Below are 20,964 nucleotides of genomic sequence, written 5' to 3' on the forward strand. Positions count from 1 at the left end.
ACATTATGTGGGTTGCAAACAGAAAATTGCAATATTTTTTACTTAAAGGCCAATATTACATTTATGCTACATTTAAAGTGGGTGTAAAAAAGGTTGTGTTCTTCTCATGTGGGTTTGGGAAAAATAGCTGATATGGGGAAACTTAAGGCCTCAAAAGGGGCCAAATATTACTTTATACCAAAATAACTATAGGAGAGACTATAGACGAGGCTATAGATAATACTATAAATGAGAATATTGACAAGACTTTTGCCGAGACTAGAGACGAGACTAGAGACTAGAGACGAGACTAGAGACGAGACTAGAGACGAGACTAGAGACGAGACTAGAAACGAGACTAAAGACGAGACTAGAGACGAGACTAGAGACGAGACTAGAGACGAGACTAGAGATGAGACTAGAGACGAGACTAGAGACGAGACTAGAGACGAGACTAGAGACGAGACTAGAGACGAGACTAGAGACGAGACTAGAGACGAGACTAGAGACGAGACTAGAGACGAGACTAGAGACGAGACTAGAGACGAGACTAGAGACGAGACTAGAGACGAGACTAGAGACGAGACTAGAGACGAGACTAGAGACGAGACTAGAGACGAGACTAGAGACGAGACTAGAGACGAGACTAGAGACGAGACTAGAGACGAGACTAGAGACGAGACTAGAGACGAGACTAGAGACGAGACTAGAGACGAGACTAGAGACGAGACTAGAGACGAGACTAGAGACGAGACTAGAGACGAGACTAGAGACGAGACTAGAGACGAGACTAGAGACGAGACTAGAGACGAGACTAGAGACGAGACTAGAGACGAGACTAGAGACGAGACTAGAGACGAGACTAGAGACGAGACTAGAGACGAGACTAGAGACGAGACTAGAGACGAGACTAGAGACGAGACTAGAGACGAGACTAGAGACGAGACTAGAGACGAGACTAGAGACGAGACTAGAGACGAGACTAGAGACGAGACTAGAGACGAGACTAGAGACGAGACTAGAGACGAGACTAGAGACGAGACTAGAGACGAGACTAGAGACGAGACTAGAGACGAGACTAGAGACGAGACTAGACTAGAGACGAGACGAGACTAGAGACGAGACTAGAGACGAGACTAGAGACGAGACTAGAGACGAGACTAGAGACGAGACTAGAGACGAGACTAGAGACGAGACTAGAGACGAGACTAGAGACGAGACTAGAGACGAGACTAGAGACGAGACTAGAGACGAGACTAGAGACGAGACTAGAGACGAGACTAGAGACGAGACTAGAGACGAGACTAGAGACGAGACTAGAGACGAGACTAGAGACGAGACTAGAGACGAGACTAGAGACGAGACTAGAGACGAGACTAGAGACGAGACTAGAGACGAGACTAGAGACGAGACTAGAGACGAGACTAGAGACGAGACTAGAGACGAGACTAGAGACGAGACTAAAGACGAGACTAGAGACGAGACTAGAGACGAGACTAGAGACGAGACTAGAGACGAGACTAGAGACGAGACTAGAGACGAGACTAGAGACGAGACTAGAGACGAGAATAGAGAAGAGAATGGAGACGAGAATAGAAACGAAACTAGAGATGAGACTAAAGACGAGACTAGAGACGAGACTAGAGACGAGACTAGAGACGAGACTAGAGATGAGACTAGAGACGAGACTAGACACAAGACTAAATACTAGATTTTAGAAGAGACTAGTGACTAGAGACCAGACTATAGAGGAGTCTATATACGATACTATAAACGAGACGATAGTAGAGACAGTATACGAGACTATTTATCAACATAAATACCAACGATTGAAGCTAAATTGCTTAAAAAATTATGATTGAAACTAAACTACATAAAGACCCATGAATTATGATAAAAATTTTCAAGTTAAAGACCTAATAATAAAACTTTTTCCAGAATTTACCTATAGAAAGGCCTGATATTGAAGCCAAAATTGAACTAGAGAAAGATCTACGATTGAAGCTAGAATTTAACTATAGAAAGATTTACGTTTGAAAACAAAATTTATCTATAGAAAGACGTATGATTGGAGCCAAAATGTATCTATAGAAAGACGCAAGATTCGAGCCAAAATTTAATACTAGAAAGACCTACGATTGAAGCCAAAATTAAACTATGGAAAGACATACGATTGAAGACAAAATTTAACTATTGAAAGGCCTGAGATGGAAGCCAACATTTAACTATTGAAAGACCTGCGATTGAAGCCAAAATTTAACTAGAGAAAGACCTATGATTGAAGCTAAAATTGAGCTACATAGACCGCTAATATTGAAGCCAAAATTTAACTATAGAAAGTCCTGTGATTGAAGCCAAAATTTAATTATAGAAAGAGCTATGATTGAAGCCAAATTTGAACTTCATAAAATCCTAAGATTGATGCAAAAATTTAACTAAAGAAAGACCTACGATTGAATCCAAAATTTTAGTATAGAAAATCTACGATTGAAGCCAAAATGTACCTATAGAAAGACCTACGATTGATTCCAAAATTTAACTATAGAAAGGTCTTCAATTGAAGCCAATATTTAACTATAGAAAGACCAACGATTGAAGCCAAAATTTAGCTACGTAATGAGCTACGATTGAAGTCAAAATTTAACTATAGAAATACCTATGATTGAAGCCAAAATTTAACTTTGGATGTACCTACGATTGAAGCTAAAATTTAACTTTAGAAAAACCTAAGATTGAAACCAAAATTTAACCATAGAAAGACCTCCTATTGAAACCAAAATTTAACTAGAGAAAGATCTACGATTAAAGCCAAAATTTAGCTATAGGAAGACCTTCCACTAGGGCTGAAAGTATACTATTTAAAGTCGTACGATTGAATCTAAAATATAACTTTTTTTGTGCATTTGATAAACTAAACTGGCCCCTTGATTAACTTTTAAATTTCCTCTTTAGTGGCATTTATATTCTTGTATGTTCTTTATTTCTTATTTAATTGCACTGCTCTTTTATGTGAATTTTTAACGAAAACACAATATTTATCTCGTTTATTTTTAAAATTTCCGTTTTTAATTTCTTTTTATTTCGTTAAATTTTTTTTTGAGCGCAAAAAACTCATCAACAGATGCTCGCCCATCAAAGGGCATTTAAGTGGTTTTCCATTGAAGTCCTAGGAAGGCAGTGGTAAGGACAATACAATGAAACATATGTGTATGAAAGAGGGTGAGGATGAGTGTGTGAAAGTATAAAAGTGTCTTTATTAAACGGCAGTATTAATATCCTGTAAGTGCAATGGATTAAATTTTTAATAATACACAGTTTCATTGATACTCGTTATTTTTGAATAAAATAGTATTAACATGTGAAATCTGGGAAGGCAATTTGAAAAGTTAGTTGGAGTTTCAAATATTTATTTATATTTCTGAGAAATGTTTGTGTTAGTAACTTTCTTGGAAAATAGCTTTTTTTATTTTTGTAATGTCAGGAATTTTACAAAACTAATCAGTCGTTCCTCGTAACTAGAAATACAAGCATACATACATGGTCATTTTTAAAAACTGACTCATTAAGGACAATCATTTGTATGTAAAGATGTGTGTGTGTGTTTGTTTAAAAGTTAAACGGAAGTAAAATGTTCAAAAAATATTTGCCATTCGGCAGTCCTTTGTGTTGCTGCTATGCAGGAGGAGATGTGTAACAATCTACACCCATACAAGTGAATGTAGTTTGGAGTATTTGCAAGCATTTGTGTCCTTATTCCTTTGACTCCACATTAAAATTCCTTAACACTGCAATTTTATTTGTTTTGCTATTTGTTTCCTTTTTTCACTCATTTATATTTAAGCCCTTTTTGTAAGTTTTTTTTTTTTAACGAATTTTTTTGTGTAAGTATAAATATGTGTTCAGTTTTATGTTAATCAAATAATGATAATGAAGTGGCTTTATTGTAAATACTGCTATATACATATACATATGATAACGATGATGTCGATGATGATGATGGTTGTGTTGGCGGTAGCGGTGTCTCTGCAACTACAGACAATTGACCACCATTGTTGATTTTCTTTCATTATAATTTCTTTTTCGTTTCCTCCGTAGGTTTCGTTTAACACTACTTTTATTACAGAAAAAGAAAATATTTCTGTAATAATCCATAAAGATTGATTAAAACTAAATGAAAACTGGTTGTTGGTTTTTAATGTTTGTTGTTTTATACTTTCTTCATTGCACAGCTCTTTTAATGGTCATTTAAATGGGAATGCGGGATTTGGAAAGGAAACATTTTAAAATGGGTTTTTAAGGCATATAAGACAGGATCTTTTAAATAAAGGAAAATATTATTTAATTAGATTAAAAAATTAAAATAGATTTATTTTAAAGAATTTCAAATTCAATTGTAGGACTTTATGTTGGAAAATTTTAGGCATCCATCGTAGGTCTTTATGAAGTTGTTAGCTTCAAATGTAGGTCCTTAAGTTGAAACATGTTAGCTCCAATCGCAGGTCTTTATATTTTTCAAATTTTGCTTAAATTGTAGGTCTCCATGTTGATCAATTTTAGCTTCCATCTTAAGTCTATATTTTGCTTAATTTTATGTTGCTCAATTTTAGATTCAATCGTAGGTCTTTATTTTAGCTTCAATCTTAGGTCTTTATGTTGCTAAATTTTAGCTGCAATCGTAGGTCTTTATGTTATTCAATTTTAGCTCCAATCGAAGGTATTTATGTGGTTTAATTTTAGCTCTAATCGACGGTCTTTATCATGCTAAATTTTAGCTTCAATCTTAGTTCTTTATGTTGTTCAATTTGAGCTTCAATAGTAGGTCTTTATGTTGTTCAATTTTCGCTGCAATCATGGTCTTTATGTTGTTCAATTTTAGCTCCAATCAAAGGTCTTTATGTTGTTCAATTTTAGCTTCAATCGTAGGTCTTTGTGTTGTTCAATTTTAGCTTCAATCTTAGGTCTTTATGTAGCTCAATTTTAGCTTCAATCTTAGGGGTTTATGTTGTTCAATTTTAGCTTCAATCTTAGGGCTTTATGTTGTTCAATTTTAGCTCCAATCGAAGGTCTTTATGTTGTTCAATTTTAGCTTCAATCTTAGGTCTTTATGTTGTTCAATTTTAGCTCCAATCAAAGGTCTTTATGTTGTTCAATTTTAGCTTCAGTCTTAGGTCTTTTTGTAGCTAAATTTTAGCTACAATATAGGTCTTTATGTTGTTCCGTTTTAGCTCCAATCGAAGGTCTTTATCTAGCTCAATTTTAGCTTCAGTCTTAGGTCTTTATGTAACTAAATTTTAGCTGCAACCGTAGGTCTTTATGTTGTTCAATTTTAGCTTCTATCGTAGGGGTTTATGTGGTTTAATTTTAGCTCTAATCGACGGTCTTTATCATGCTCAATTTTAGCTTCAATCGAAGGTCTTTATGTTGTTCAATTTGAGCTTCAATAGTAGGTCTTTATGTTGTTCAATTTAAGCTGCAATCTAGGTCTTTATGTTGTTTAATTTTAGCTCCAATCAAAGGTCTTTATGTTGTTCAATTTTAGCTTCAATCTTAGGTCTTTATGTAGCTCAATTTTCGCTGCAATCATGGTCTTTATGTTGTTCAATTTTAGCTCCAATTTTAGGTCTTTATGTTGTTCAATTTTAGCTTCAATCGTAGGTCTTTGTGTTGTTCAATTTTAGCTTCAATCTTTGGTCTTTATGTAGCTCAATTTTAGCTTCAATCTTAGGGGTTTATGTTGTTCAATTTTAGCTTCAATCTTAGGTCTTTATGTTGCTCAATTTTAGCTCCAATCAAAGGTCTTTATGTTGTTCAATTTTAGCTTCAGTCTTAGGTCTTTTTGTAGCTAAATTTTAGCTACAATATAGGTCTTTATGTTGTTCCGTTTTAGCTCCAATCGAAGGTCTTTATCTAGCTCAATTTTAGCTTCAGTCTTAGGTCTTTATGTAACTAAATTTTAGCTGCAATCGTAGGTCTTTATGTTGTTCAATTTTAGCTTCTATCGTAGGGGTTTATGTTGTTCAATTTTAGGTCTTTATGTTGTTCAATTTCAGCTTCAATCTTAAGTCTTTATGTTGTTCAATTTCAGCTTCAACCTTAAGTATTTATGTTGTTCAATTTTAGCTTCAATCTTAAATCTTTATGTTGCTCAATTTTAGCTTCAATCGAAGGTCTTTATGTTGTTCAATTTTAGCTTCAATCGTAGCTTCGAATGTTGTTTAATTTTAGAGCCAATCGTAGATCTTTATGTTGTTCAATTTTAGCTCCAGTCGTAGCTCCTTATGTTGTTCAAGTTTAGCTTAAAACTTAGGTCTATGCTCCAATCGTAAGCCCTTATGTTATCAAGTTTTAGCTTCAATCTTACCTCTATATTATGCTTAATTTAGCTTCAATCCTAGCGCTATATGCCGTTAAATTTTAGTTTGAATCTTAGGTCTACATGTTGTTCTATTTTAGCTACAATATTAGGTCTTTATGTTATTCAATTTTAGCTTCAATCATAGTTCTTTATGTTGTTCAGTTTTGGCTTAAATCTTAGCACTTTATGTTGCAATTTTAGCTCCAATCGTTGGTCTTTATGTAGCTAAATTTGAGCCCCAATCTAGGAAGTCTAGTTAGCTCAATTTTGTCCCGAATCGTGGACGTCTAAGTAGCTGAATTTGATCCCAAATTGTTTGTCTTTGTATAGTTAAATTTGAGCCCCAATCGTGTACATCTAAGTAGTTCAGTTTGATCCCCAATCGTGGACCTCTAAGTAGATCAATTTTATCCCCAATCGTGGACCTCTAAGTAGCTCAATTTTATCCCCAATCGTGGACCTCTTAGTAGCTAAATTTGGTCCCCAATCGTGGACCTCTAAGTATTTCAATTAAATCCCCAATCGTTGGTCTTTATGCAGTTAAATTTGAACCCCAATCTTGAATCTCTAACTAACTCAATTTGATCCCAAATCGTGGACCTCTAAGTAGCTCAATTTGAACCCCAATCGTTGGTCTTTATGTAGTTAAATTTCAGCAGCAATCGTGTAACACTAAGTAGTTGTATTTTATCCCCAATCGTTGGTCTTTAAATAGTTTAATTTTATCCCCAATCGGGGACCTCTAAGTAGCTAAATTTTATCCCCAATCATTGGTCTTTATGTAGTTAAATTTGAGACCCATTGGTGGACCTCTAAGTAGCTGAATTTTAACCCCAATCGTTGGTCTTTATGTTGTTAAATTTGAGCAGGAATCGTAGGCTTCTAAGTAGCTCAATTTGATCCCCATTCGTTGGTCTTTATGTAGTTAAATTTGAGCCCCAATCGCTGACCTCTAAGTAGCTCAATTTGATGCCCAATCATTGGTCTTTAAGAAGATAAATTTGAACCCCAATCGTGGAACACTAAGTAGCTCAATTTTATCCACAATCGTGTACCTCTAATTAATTCAATTTGAGCCCCAATCGTGGATCTATAAGTAGCTGAATTTGATCCCTAATAATTGGTCTTTAAGAAGTTAAATTTGAGCCTCAATCGTGGAGCTCTAAGTAGCTCAATTTGATGCCGAATCGTTGGTCTTTATGTAGTTAAATTTGAGCTGCAATCGTGTACCTGTAAGTAGCTCAATTTTATCCCAAATCGTGTACCTCTAAGTAGTTCAATTTGATCACCAATCATTGTTCTTTACGTAGTTAAATTTGAGCTGCAATCGTGTACCTGTAAGTAGCTCAATTTTATCCCAAATCGTGTACCTCTAAGTAGTTCAATTTGATCACCAATCATTGTTCTTTACGTAGTTAAATTTTAGAGGGAATCGTAGGCTTCTAAGTAGCTCAATTTGATCTCCAATCGTGTGCCTCTAAGCAGCTCAATTTGATCCCCAATCGTTGGTCTTTATGTAGTTAAATTTGAGCCACAATCGCTGTCCTCTAAGTAGCTCAATTTGATGGCCAATCATTAGCCTTTATGTAGTTAAATTTGAGCCCTAATCGTGGACCTCTAAGTAGCTCAATTTGATCCCCATCCGTTGGTCTATATGTTGTTAAATTTCAGCTGCAATCGTGTACCTCTAAGTAGCTCAATTTTATCTCCAATCGTGGATATTTAAGTAGCTCAATTTGATCCCTTATAGTGTACATCTAAGTAGCTCAATTTGAGCCCCAATCGTGGATATTTAAGTAGCTCAATTTGATCCCTTATAGTGTACATCTAAGTAACTCAATTTTATCCCAAATCGTGGTCTTAGATAAAGACCCCATTTGTTGGTCTTTATCAAAGAAATTAAGAGTCATGATAGGATTCGAATATTATGAATTTTAATATTATGAATTTCAGTTAATTATCCTTAATACATCGATTTAACATTGTTTATAATAAACAAGTAGAACTTATCTTTTGCATCTGTTAAACATACAGATTTTATCCTCAAATTCTAACTTAAATTTGTGTTTATATAATTAGTCAAACAAATTGTAATAATTGTCATGATACGTTATTCATTATGAAATTTGTCTACAAGTGCTGAATTTCACATGATAATTTGGAGAATTGTTATTCATATGTGGAGTTCAGTACAGGACCTCATATATGAGTACTTCACATTCATAAACCTCTACTGGGAATGGAAAACTTTAGTATTTTTAATTAAACAAAAAAAAAAAATAATAATAACAGGAATTCAACTACAAACTAAATCACTGAATACCAAAAATTCAGAAGAGCTTTGGCAACTGGCAGATAAAGTTGAGTTAGAAAAAAAATTGTGTTTAAACAAAAAAACTAATATAAACTAACACCCACAACTAGGGAAACATATTTGTGGAAAAAGTGTAAACTAAATACAAAATTATTTAAAATGAGAAATACAAATTATAAAGGTTTATTACTACACAATGACTTAGAGCCTGACGATGAAGATGATTTCCATGAATCCCATACAGCCTCCACGGTAACATTGATAAGTCAGCAACAGCAGCAGCAACAGTTTAACAAAAGATTTTCCATGGCAAAGCCCAACAATCAAGCACGAATTACCCAAGTTAAACCATATGAAAAATCAATTCAATTGCAACAGCGGGAGCATCAACAGCAACAATTGCAGCCATATAATATTCCCGGTATGATAAACAATATTCCCTCGCATAGGAAACACTACAACAATGTCAATGAAAACAATTTCACAGCAGCTAGACGCATACGTAAACCTTCTTTATGGCTGGGAAATGTTGAAAATGCTCAGAAACAACAACAAGTTTTAAGAAATAAATCTAGAAATAATGATGCCATGACCTTTGACAATGACACGCTGATGATGAATGCGGCAAATAACGATACGGCAGGGGATTTAACGGCACGCAGAGTTCTGTGCAAAGGCGGATTAGTGTCGAAAGTCAAAGCGTTCATTATCGAATTTTTACAGGATTCGTCTATACATGGTTTTGAGTATTTGGCGAAAATTGGCTTAAGTTTGATAGAGAGGTAAAATGGCAAATAATTGAATAGAATTTAAAACAATCAGTCGTATGATTAATATTAAATATATGAAACAAATAAAATTACTCATACGCATCATAAATAAAAGGTGGCGCAAAAGTAAACTTTCGATGTTTTTTGGCTGTAATTAAAAAAAAAATTAAAAACTTTGATTCTTCTTGTGGATTATTTTTATTTGGTCTTTTATTTTTTTTTACATCAAGTCGAGAATATGATGTCATGTAAATGGACGCCGCCACAGTTGATTTTCATTTGAGCCCTTTTTATGGCATTTTCCATCACTTTGGCCAAAACTTCCGGCAATAGGTCCTCACATTCTTGACGGATATTGTCTTTAAGAGCTGCAAGAGTCTGAGGATTGTTGACATAAACCCTCGACTTCAAAAAGCCCCACAAAAAGAAATCTGGAGCGGTCAAATCAGGCGATCTTGCTGGCCAGTGCAAATCGCCAAAACGGGAGATTAGGCGCCCGGGAAATGTATCCTTCAGCATATCGGTTGTGGCACGTGCAGTGTGTGCCGTGCACCGTCCTGTTGGAACCACATGTTTTCCAATCCCAATTCATCAAGTTGCGGCAAAAAGAACTCGTTGATCATTGCTCTGTAGCGCTCACCATTCACAGTAACCGTTTGGCCAGCGAAGTCTTCGAAGAAAAGAGGTCCGATGACTCCTCCAGCGAAAACAGCACACCATACAGTGACTTTGAGCAGGTGTAATGGCTCTTCGTGGGTTACACGCGCATTTTCAGTGCCCCAGAAGCTTAAATTTTGGTTATTTACGTACCCGCTAAGATGGAAATGGGCCGCCGATTGTTGGTCAAATAAATAGTCAGCAATATTCCGTGTTCTGGAGCAGTGTAGCGTAACATTGTTTATTAACGTGTATTTCGCATGTGTTTTCTACACAAATGTCAAAACAGAACTGACATTAGGGGCCAATCGCAAAATTTATAGCATTTTCTGATCGGAAGATTACTTTTGCGCCACCTTGTATATGGGGGATTTCACGTCAAGTGAAATCAACAAGATCGGTCCAGAACTCTCTGAGTTAGAGGGGGTCAAAATTTGACATTTTGGCCAAACATGTGATTTTTCTCATCCATATAACTTATTACCTATTGTTCTTAGCAAAATGTGTTCCAAATATTCCAAATCTTTTTAATATTTTTTTTTCCGAAATCAAAAACTTTTTTAATTTTTTTTTCAAAATGGGCCCTTTTTTTTTTGCTCAAAAGTAAGCTTAGATATTTTCCTTGAAGACCTATTTGGTCGCTTAGTGGGATGCGAGTTTGATATCTATCAAAAAAAAATTTTTGATAGATATCAAACTCGCATCCTACGAGACCAAAAGCTCTACGAGACCAAAAAGCTCCTTTAAGAGCTTTTTGGTCTCGTAGTGGGATGCGAGTGGGATAGTATCAAAATATCAAAGTATATATACTTTGTGGGGTGGCAAATGAAAAATGTAGAAATTACAAACGGAATGACAAACTTATATATACCCTTGTCACTCATGGTGAAGGGTATTAAGATGTGGTTAAAATATACTTGAAGTGTATGTATTCTCATTATTTAGAATCTGTATGTACAACCTTAAATAAACTCAATAATTGTTATTCAAATTATAAGTGGCTTAATACTTTTCTTTGAGCATTTAAGCCACTTAGACGTATGATTATTAATTTTGAAATTCACAGCACTCATACGCTTAGATTAACTAAATTATTTTTTTTTAATAAACGATAAAAATGTTACGAAGTTGACTGTAATTTTAAAATATTTTACATAAAGGTATTTATAAATTTTATATGTAAATTTAAAGCAGCTAAAAAAACCAAAGCAAAAGCTGATTTATTGCCATGGATTTTGCATAAAAATATTTAATTAAATAAATAAGACAAAATATTTTTGTTATAAATAAAATAATAAATCTCTATCCTATTTCATCATTGTAATAAATTTAACTTTAATCCACAATTTTATTTTTCATATGAATAGATATTTTACTTGAAAAATAATTGCATTTTGAATGAAATTGTTGGTGATTTCTTTTTTATTTTTCAGCTAAAAAACATAAAATTTTTCCTTTATTATATTTATGCAAACATATACTAAATACCATCATTCGTTTGCATTTACTAAATATATAAATATTTTATTTTATTTTCGCTAAAAACCTTTTTTTCCTTTTTGAATTTTTCTCCCATTTTTAGAACATTGTGGTTTGCATTTATTTGCGTGGCAATATTTAGTATTATTTCACTTAGCCGTCGCACCTGGCAACGTTTTCAAACCTCGCCAATGGTCATATCAATGGATCGTAATAAATTGGTTTGGAATACCAGCTTTCCATCATTGACTGTGTGTCCTCATAAACGCATCGATGAGCTTAAAGTTGAGGAATATATTATGTAAGTTGTTACTATACATTTGCTGGTATCTATATATGCTTTTTTCATTACCATTACCCATTGCCCTCCTACTCCTATTGGCAACCACAACACAACACGAACAGATTGATTTGTAGTGGATTAAAATTTATTGGTTCTTTTGGCTGGACAATTTGCCAAAACTCAAACAAAAAAAAGAAAAATTTAACGAAACGACCAAAAAGTAAAATAAAAATTGAGCTGCATATAAAACGTAACAGCTGTGTAGGGAAATTAAATTGAAAATCCAAAATAATTATCGCCAATACAAAAAAAAAAAAAATGCACTAAAGACAAATGAGTTGCTAGTAGTAAAATTCAAATAAAATGTATACATGTGAAATTTATAACGTTCGTAAGGGACTAAAGAGGAGGAGCTTCAATCGTGTTTTTAAATTTTAGCTTCAATCGTAGGTCTAAATGTGGTTCTTAATATTGTTCAATTTTAGCTTCAATTGTAGGACTTTTTGTTGCTCAATTTTAGCTTCAATCGTAGGGGTTTATGTTGTTCAATTTTAGCTTCAATTGTAGGTCTTTATGTTGTTCAATTTTAGCCTCACTCCTAGGACTTTATGTGGTTCAATCTTAGCTTCAATCGAAGGTCCTTATGTTGATCAATTTTAGTTTCAATCGAAGGTCTTTGTGTTGTTCAATTTGAGCTTCAATCGTAGGTCTCTGTGTTGTTCTATTTTAGATTCAATCGTAGGTCTTTATGTAGTTAAATTTTAGTTTCAATTCAAGGTCTTTATGTTGCTCAATTTTTGCTTCACTCGTAGGTCTCTATGCTGTTCAGTTTTAGCTTCAATCGAAGGAGTTTACGTTGTTCAATTTTAGCTTCAATCGTAGGTTTCTATGTTGTTCAGTTTTAGCTACAATCGAAGGTGTTTATGTTGTTCAATTTTAGTTTCAATCGAAGGTCTTTATGTTGTTCAATTTTAGCTTCAATCGAAGGTCCTTATGTTGCTCAATTTTAGTTTCAATCGAAGGTCTTTGAGTTGTTCAATTTTAGCTTCAATCATAGGTCTCTGTGTTGTTCTATTTTAGATTCAATCGTAGGTCTTTATGTTGCTCAATTTTAGCTTCAATCATAGGTCTGTATGTTGTTAAATTTTAGCTTCAGTCGTATGTCTTAATGTTGTTCAAATTTAGCTTCACTCGTAGGTCTCTATGCTGCTCAGTTTTAGCTTCAAACGAAGGAGTTTACGTTGTTCAATTTTGGCTTCAATCGTAGGCCTCCTTTTTGTTCTATTTTAGATTCAATCATAGGTCGTTATGTAGTTAAATTTTAGCTTCAATCGTGGGTCTTTATGTTGCTCAATTTTAGCTTCAATCGAAGGTCCCTATGTTGCTCAATTTTAGCTTCAATCGAAGGTCCCTATGTTGTTCAATTTTAGCTTCAATCGTAGGTCTCTGTGTTGATCTATTTTAGATTCAATCGTAGGTCTTTATGTAGCTCAATTTTAGTTTCAATCGAAGGTCTTTATGTTGCTCAGTTTTACCTTGAATCGTAGGTCTGTATGTTGTTAAATTTTAGCTTCAGTCGTAGGTCTTTAGGTTATTCAAATTTAGCTTCACTCGCAGGTCTGTATGTTGTTAAATTTTAGCTTCAATCGAAGATCCTTATGTTGCTCAATTTTAGTTTCAATCGAAGGTCTCTGAGTTGTTCTATTTTAGCTTCAATCGTAGGTCTCTGTGTTGTTCTATTTTAGATTCAATCGAAGGTCCTTATGTTGCTCAATTTTATTTTAAATCCAAGGTCTTTATGTTGCTCAATTTTACCTTGAATCGTAGTTCTGTATGTTGTTTAATTTTAGCTTTAATCGTAGGTCTTTATGTTGTTCAAATTTAGCTTCAATCGTAGGTCTCTGTGTTGTTCAGTTTTAGCTTCAATCGAAGGTGTTTATGTTGTTCAATTTTAGCTTCGATCATGGGTCTCTGTGTTGTTCTATTTTAGCTTCAATCGAAGGTGTTTATGTTTTTCAATTTTAGCTTCAATCATAGGTCTCTGTGCTGTTCTATTTTAGATTCAATCGTAGGTCTCTATCTACTTCAATTTTAGTTTCAATCCAAGGTCTTTATGTTGCTCACTTTTAGCTTCAATCGTAGGTCTGTATGTTGTTAAATTTTAGCTTCAGTCGTAGGTCTTTAGGTTCTTCAAATTTAGCTTCACTCGCAGGTCGATATGTTGTTCAGTTTTAGCTTCAATCTAAGGGGTTTCTGTTGTCCAATTTTAGTTTCAATCGTAGGTCTCTGTTTTGTTCTATTTTAGATTCAATCGTAGGTCTTTATGTAGTTCAATTTTACCTTCAATCCAAGGTCTTTGTGTTGCTCAATTTTAATTTCAATATAATGTTTTTATGTGGTTCAGTGTTAGCTTCTATCGTAGGTCTGTATGTTGTTTAATTTTAGCTTCGATCGTAGGGATTTATGTTGCTCAATTCTAGCTTCTGTCATAGGTCTGCATGTTGTTCAATTTCGGCTTCAATCGTAGGTCTGTATGTTGTTCAATTTTAGCTTCAATTGTAGGTCTCTGTGTTGTTCTATTTTAGATTCAATCGTAGGTCTTTATGTAGTTCAATTTTAGTTTCAATTCAAGGTCTTTATGTTGCGCAATTTTAGCTTCAATCGAAGGTCCTTATGTTGCTCAATTTTAGTTTCAATCAAAGGTCTTTGAGTTGTTCAATTTTAGCTTCAATCATAGGTGTCTGTGTTGTTCTATTTTAGATTCAATCGCAGGACTTTATGTAGTTCAATTTTAGTTTCGATTCAAGGTCTTCATGTTGCTTAATTTTGGCTTCAATCGTAGGCCTGTATATTGTTCAATTTTATCTTCAATCGCAGGTCTTTATGTTGTTCAATTTAAGCTTCAGTCGTAGGTCTGTATGTTGTTCAATTTTAGCTTCAATCCAAGGGTTTATGTTGCTCGATTTTAGCTTCAGTCATAGGTCTGTATGTTGTTCATTTTCAGCTTCAAACATACGTCTGTATGTTGTTCAATTTTAGCTTCAATCCAAGGGTTTATGTTGCTCAATTTTAGCTACAATCGTAGGTCTGTATGTTGTTCAATTTCAGCTTCAAGCGAAGGTCTTTATTTCAATTTTAGTTTCAATCAAAGGTTTTTATGTGGTTCAATTTTAGCTTCAATCGCAGGTCTTTATGTTGTTCAATTTAAGCTTCAATCGTAGGTCTGTATGTTGTTCGATTTAAGTTTCAATAGTAGCTCTGTATGGTGTTCTATTTTCTAAGCTGTCCAGTCTTCTTTACACAGTTATAGTTCTCATTGTTGTTAATTATTTTGCTCTTCCTTTTTCTCTATTACAGGTCCCACCCCGATGTCTTTGCCGCTGACGAGGATAAGGAAGGCTTTAAGGATTTCGTTGACAAGTTGGCTCGTCTCTCCTACGATAACATCGAACATTTGCCCATGAACAAGACCTATGGCATTACCAGTGACAAATACTTGGATTTACTGTACGAATTGAAGTGGCAATTTGAGCCGGAAATTAGCAGTGGTGCTGCTGTCAAAATGTTTATTTATGAGACACAAACTGAATTTGGAATTTGTCATTCGGTGAATAGTCTGGTGGCACGCTACAACTCATACGAGTATTGGAAGAATAATGAATGGGATATATTAGATCATGGTGAAAGGGTGACAGTGCATCCGCTGGATGGTGAAATTTATGCTCAAATTATTAATTTATCCACAGCCTATGATGTGTATTTTCATAGTTCGGGCGATATACCGAGCATAACAAAGCAACGTTATACATTTCCCGAAACCGATTATACCACAGTGGAGCTAATTGCCTTAGAAATTTACACAGATAAGGCGGCTAAAGCGTAAGGGGAAAATTGTGTTTATTGGTTTAGTTTAGCTGTGATTAATAAGGAGAGATGTTCTCTATATTTTTGTAGTTTTTCCACCAAACAGCGTAAATGTCGCTTTAAATACGAGTCGGAGGAAATGCTAACGGCACCCATCTATAGTTTTGGCCTGTGTTTGGCTGAGTGTCGTTTGTTTTTGGCTTTAAGAGTTTGCAGTTGTGTGCCTCATTTCTATAGGAATACATGTGAGTTGGAAAGGAAGTGTGCTGGAAAACCACTAGACAGTTGGTTATTAGTATAGACGATTAAAATTCTAAACATTTTTTTTTTTGGTTTGATTTTAGTGCGCAATGGACGGGTTTTGCCCATCTGTGGTTTAAGGGGATTGTTTTGTATTTCTAAACTAAAAAGTGAGTTAAATGGATGGTAAAGATTTAAGGGAACATTTAAAATTTGAATAAAAAAGGAAAATTTCAAAATAATAATACATTTTTGTAAATTTTTTGTTTTGTTTAGAGGAAATGGTATCTTTAAAATCTAGTCGCTACAAAATTGACTGCAATTGTCTGGCCAATTGTGATGACTCCAATTTCTTTGTACAATCTTATGTGAGTTTTTAAATTATATAAATTGTTTAAGCAATGCAAGTTATTCCTTTAATTTTTCCAGCGTTCTCGTGTCTGGTTCTTGGGTGCCAATTTACAATGGGGCATTATAGACTATCCCAAGATGCAATTGCGTCGCAATGTTATATTTTCATTTGCTGATGTCTTGGGTAAATATATTTGATTTTCACTTAAATACTTAATGAATAGTTTTGTATGTTTTTTACAGTTTATATTGGCGGTCTAGTGGGGTTCTTCTTGGGTTGCAGTGCCCTGAGTTTTATGGAAATTATTTACTATTTTACCATAAGGTTTGCCAGGAAATTGATGGCTTGAATTCATATTAATGTTCTAGATATATAATGCTTTAGAGAATGTTACTAATAATATAATAATACAAATTTTGCTTAAACTCAAATAATAAAATGATATGCTAAAATATGTATAAATCATATGACTTTTTTTTACTCGATTTCCAATTTGCTAAAACTGAACAACATAATGTTATATGATTGAAGTTAAAGCTGAACAACATAAAGTCCTAGAATTGAACTGAACCAGAGCCTCAGAAGACCTACGATTGAAGCTAACTTTGAACAACATAAGGACCTACGATTGAAGCTAAAATTGAATAACATAAAGATCCACGATTGAAGCTAAAATTGAACAACTGAAATACCTAAAATTGAACAACATAATGACCTACGATTGAAGCTAACTTTGAACAACATAAAGACCTACGATTGAAGCTAAAATTGAACAACGGAAAGACCTAAAATGGAACAACATAAAGAACTAGGATTGAAGCTAAAATTGAACAAAACAATGAACTATAATTGAAGCTAAAATTGAACAACTGAAAGACCTACAATTGATTAAAAAATTGAACAACATAAACACCTACGATTGAAGCTAAAATTGAACAACAGACAGACCTACGATTGAAGCTACAATTGAACAACATAAAGACCTACGATTGGAGCTAAAATTGAACAACAGACAGACCTACGATTGAAGCTAAAATTGAACAACATAAAGACCTACGATTGGAGCTAAAATTGAACAACAGACAGACCTACGATTGAAGCTAAAATTGAACAACATAAAGACCTACGATTGAAGCTAAAATTGAGCAACATAAAGATCCACGATTGAAGCTAAAATTGATCAATTGAAAGACCTAAAATTGAACAACATAAAGATCTACGATTGAAGCTACAATGGAACAACACAAGGACCTACGATTGGAGCTAAAATTGAACAACGGACAGACCTACGATTGAAGCTAAAATTGAACAACATAAAGATCCACGATTGAAGCTAAAATTGATCAACTGAAAGACCTAAAATTCAACAACATAAGGACCTACGATTGAAGCTAAAATTGAGCAACATAGAGATCCACGATTGAAGCTAAAATTGATCAACTGAAAGACCTAAAATTGAACAACATAAAGACCTACGATTGAAGCTAAAATTGAGCAACATAAAGATCCACGATTGAAGCTAAAATTGATCGACTGAAAGACCTAAAATTGAACAACATAAGGACCTACGATTGAAGCTACAATTGAACAACACAAGGACCTACGATTGAAGCTAAAATTGAGCAACATAAAGATCCACGATTGAAGCTAAAATTGAACAACTGAAAGACCTAAAATTGAACAACATAAGGACCTACGATTGAAGCTACAATGGAACAACACAAGGACCTACGATTGGAGCTAAAATTGAACAACAGACAGACCTACGATTGAAGCTAAAATTGAACAACATAAAGATCCACGATTGAAGCTAAAACTGATCAACTGAAAGACCTAAAATTGAACAACATAAGGACCTACGATTGAAGCTACAATTGAACAACACAAAGACCTACGATTGAAGCTAAAATTTGAAAACACAAAGAGCTATGATTGAAGCTAAAATTGAACAACTGAAAGACCTAAAATTGAACAACCTATGATTGAAGTTAAAATTGAACAACATAAAGATCCACTATTGAAGCTAACATTGAACAACTGAAAGACCTAAAATTGAACAACATAAAGATCTACGATTGAAACTAAAATTGAACAACATACAGACCTACGATTGTAGCTAAAATTGAACAACGGAAAGACCTACGATTGAAACTAAAATTGAACAACATACAGACCTACGATTAAAGCTAAAATTGAACAACGGAAAGACCTACGATTGAAGCTAAAATTGAACAACTGAAAGACCTAAAATTGAACAACATAAAGAACTGCGATTGAAGCTAAAATTGAACAACAGAATGAACTATAATTGAAGCTAACATTGAACAACTGAAAGACCTAAAATTGAACAACATAAACACCTACGATTGAAGCTAAAATTGAACAACATAAAGACCTACGATTGAAGCTAAAATTGAACAACAGAAAGACATATAATTAAAGCTAAAATTGAACAAAATCAAGACCTACCATTGAAGCTAAAATTGAACAACATAAAGACCTAAGATTGAAGCTAAAATTGAACAACATACAGACCTACGATTGAAGCTAAAATTAAACAACAGAAAGACCTGCAATTGAAGCTAAAATTGAACAACATAAAGACCCACGATTGAAGCTAAAATTAAACAACATAAAGACCTACGATTGAAGCTAAAATTGAACAACAGACAGACCTACGATTGAAGCTAAAATTAAGCAACAGAAAGGCCTGCGATTGAAGCTAAAATTTAGCAACAGAATGACCTATGATTGAAGCTAAACTTTTTCAACATAAAGAACTTCGAATAAAGCTAAAATTGAACAACATAAAGACGTACGATTGAACCTAAAATTGGACAACACAAAGAGGTACGATTGAAGCTAAAATTTGAAAACACAAAGAGCTATGATTGAAGCTAAAATTGAACAACAGAAAGATGTATGATTGAAGCTTAAATTGAACAGCATGAGGCTACAATTGAACAACATAAAGACCAACAATTGAGGCTAAAATTGAACAACAGAAAGACGTATGATTGAAGCTAAAATTGAACAACATACAGACCTATGATTGAGGGTAGAATTTGTAGTCATAAAGTCCTACGATGGAAGCTGAACTTGTTATTCAAGCTAAATTTGAACAACATAAAGACCTTTGATTGAAGCTAAAATTGAACAATAGAAAGACCTGCGATTGAAGATAAAATTGAACAACAGACCTACGATTGAAGTTAAAATTGAACAACAGAAAGACCTTCGATTGAAGCTAAAATTGAACAACAGAAAGACCTACGATTGAATCTAAAATTGTACAATATAAAGACCAACGATTGAAGCTAAAGTTGAACAACATAGAGACCTATTGAATTTAAAGTTAGTTCAAAAATTTAACTAACTTAAAATTTCTATAGACATCACATTAATTTTATTCGTTTTACTTCTGGCTAGACTTCACCTTTAGAGAATTAAACAATTTGCCACAAAATATGCCACCTTGTTCAACAATCACCACCAACCATAATAACTACAAAATTAAAATTGCAAATTATATGCAAATTTTAAAGAAAATATTTCTCCATTTTTTTTTTTTTTTGGGATGACACATACAACTACCAAGCAAAAAAAAACACACATGATTTTCATTTACTCCCCAAGAAAAAAAAATAAAGGAAACACTGAACATGAAATTTCCACCGGGGAAATTTTCACAATAAATTCGCTGGAGTAATAAACACCACATTTAAGCGGAAGTTTAAATTAAAATACAACAGCAATAATATAATGACAGAAAAACCTACAGGCTTAAAAAATTAAACTTAAATAATATAAATGTCAGTTGCATAAATTATGCAATAAAAAATAAGGAAGTGCAGAGAAAGAGTATAAGAAAATAAAGTAGAAAAGAAAACTTATTTTAAAGAATTAACGTAAAGTTTTTTTTTACCTTTTTAACACACACAACATGCTTTACTTAAGTATAAATATAAATACTTATACAAATGCAAATTTTTACCAGGAAATCAGTTAAAAAAATAAATAAATAAAAAATATATGATTATCCTTTCTTCATTGCAGATTCGTATAGTTATGTATACGAGTATTTACACAAATAACTCGCCCCCTCTGTAGGAAAGACACTAATCTATTTGTTGTCGAAATGACATGTGACAGGCGGAAAATGCTGCAATTTATGTAAATTGTCCCGCAATCAACCCCTGTGTAATTGTATGTACATTTGATGGGGTCTGTGTGTGTGTCTTTATGCAAAGACAACAATTGCGGAAATATTAAAATCATGTTTGATTTTCTTTTAAGAAATGTTTGAGTTTATAAGGTGGTGATATTTTTGTATAACAAATGTAAAAGAAAATTGTCCTTAGGGAATAATGATTTAAAAAATATCATGAATTTTTCTTTATTTCTAAAGAAAATTAAAATTTTCGATAAACTTTCTATACAAATCTTAAGTTATCGATAAATTTATTACAGAAACTTTAGATAATTGATAAATTTTCTATAAGTAATTGAAGTTATTGATAAAATTTCTATAAAAAATTAAAGTTATCGAAATATTTTCTATAGAAAATTGAAAATATCGATAAATTTTCTATAGAAAATTGAAAATATCGATAAATTTTCTATAGAAAATTGAAAATATCGATAAATTTTCTATAGAAAATTGAAAATATC

At 33.5% G+C, this 20,964-nt stretch overlaps 1 protein-coding gene across 1 annotated transcript; it reads left to right on the forward strand.

Annotated features, from left to right (window-relative positions):
• Positions 1-3,073: 3,073 nt before the first annotated feature.
• Positions 3,074-16,672, forward strand: ppk9 (pickpocket 9). Its single transcript, XM_065512568.1, has 8 exons — positions 3,074-3,159; positions 11,658-11,855; positions 15,195-15,716; positions 15,792-15,946; positions 16,046-16,111; positions 16,218-16,309; positions 16,371-16,476; positions 16,536-16,672. Exons 2-8 carry the CDS (start codon positions 11,746-11,748, stop codon positions 16,640-16,642), a joined length of 1,158 nt encoding a protein of 385 aa, XP_065368640.1. The 5' UTR covers positions 3,074-3,159; positions 11,658-11,745; the 3' UTR covers positions 16,643-16,672.
• The last annotated feature ends 4,292 nt before the right edge of the window (positions 16,673-20,964 follow it).

This window comes from Calliphora vicina, chromosome 5 (assembly GCF_958450345.1).
Source record: "Calliphora vicina chromosome 5, idCalVici1.1, whole genome shotgun sequence".
Taxonomy (NCBI): domain Eukaryota; kingdom Metazoa; phylum Arthropoda; class Insecta; order Diptera; family Calliphoridae; genus Calliphora; species Calliphora vicina.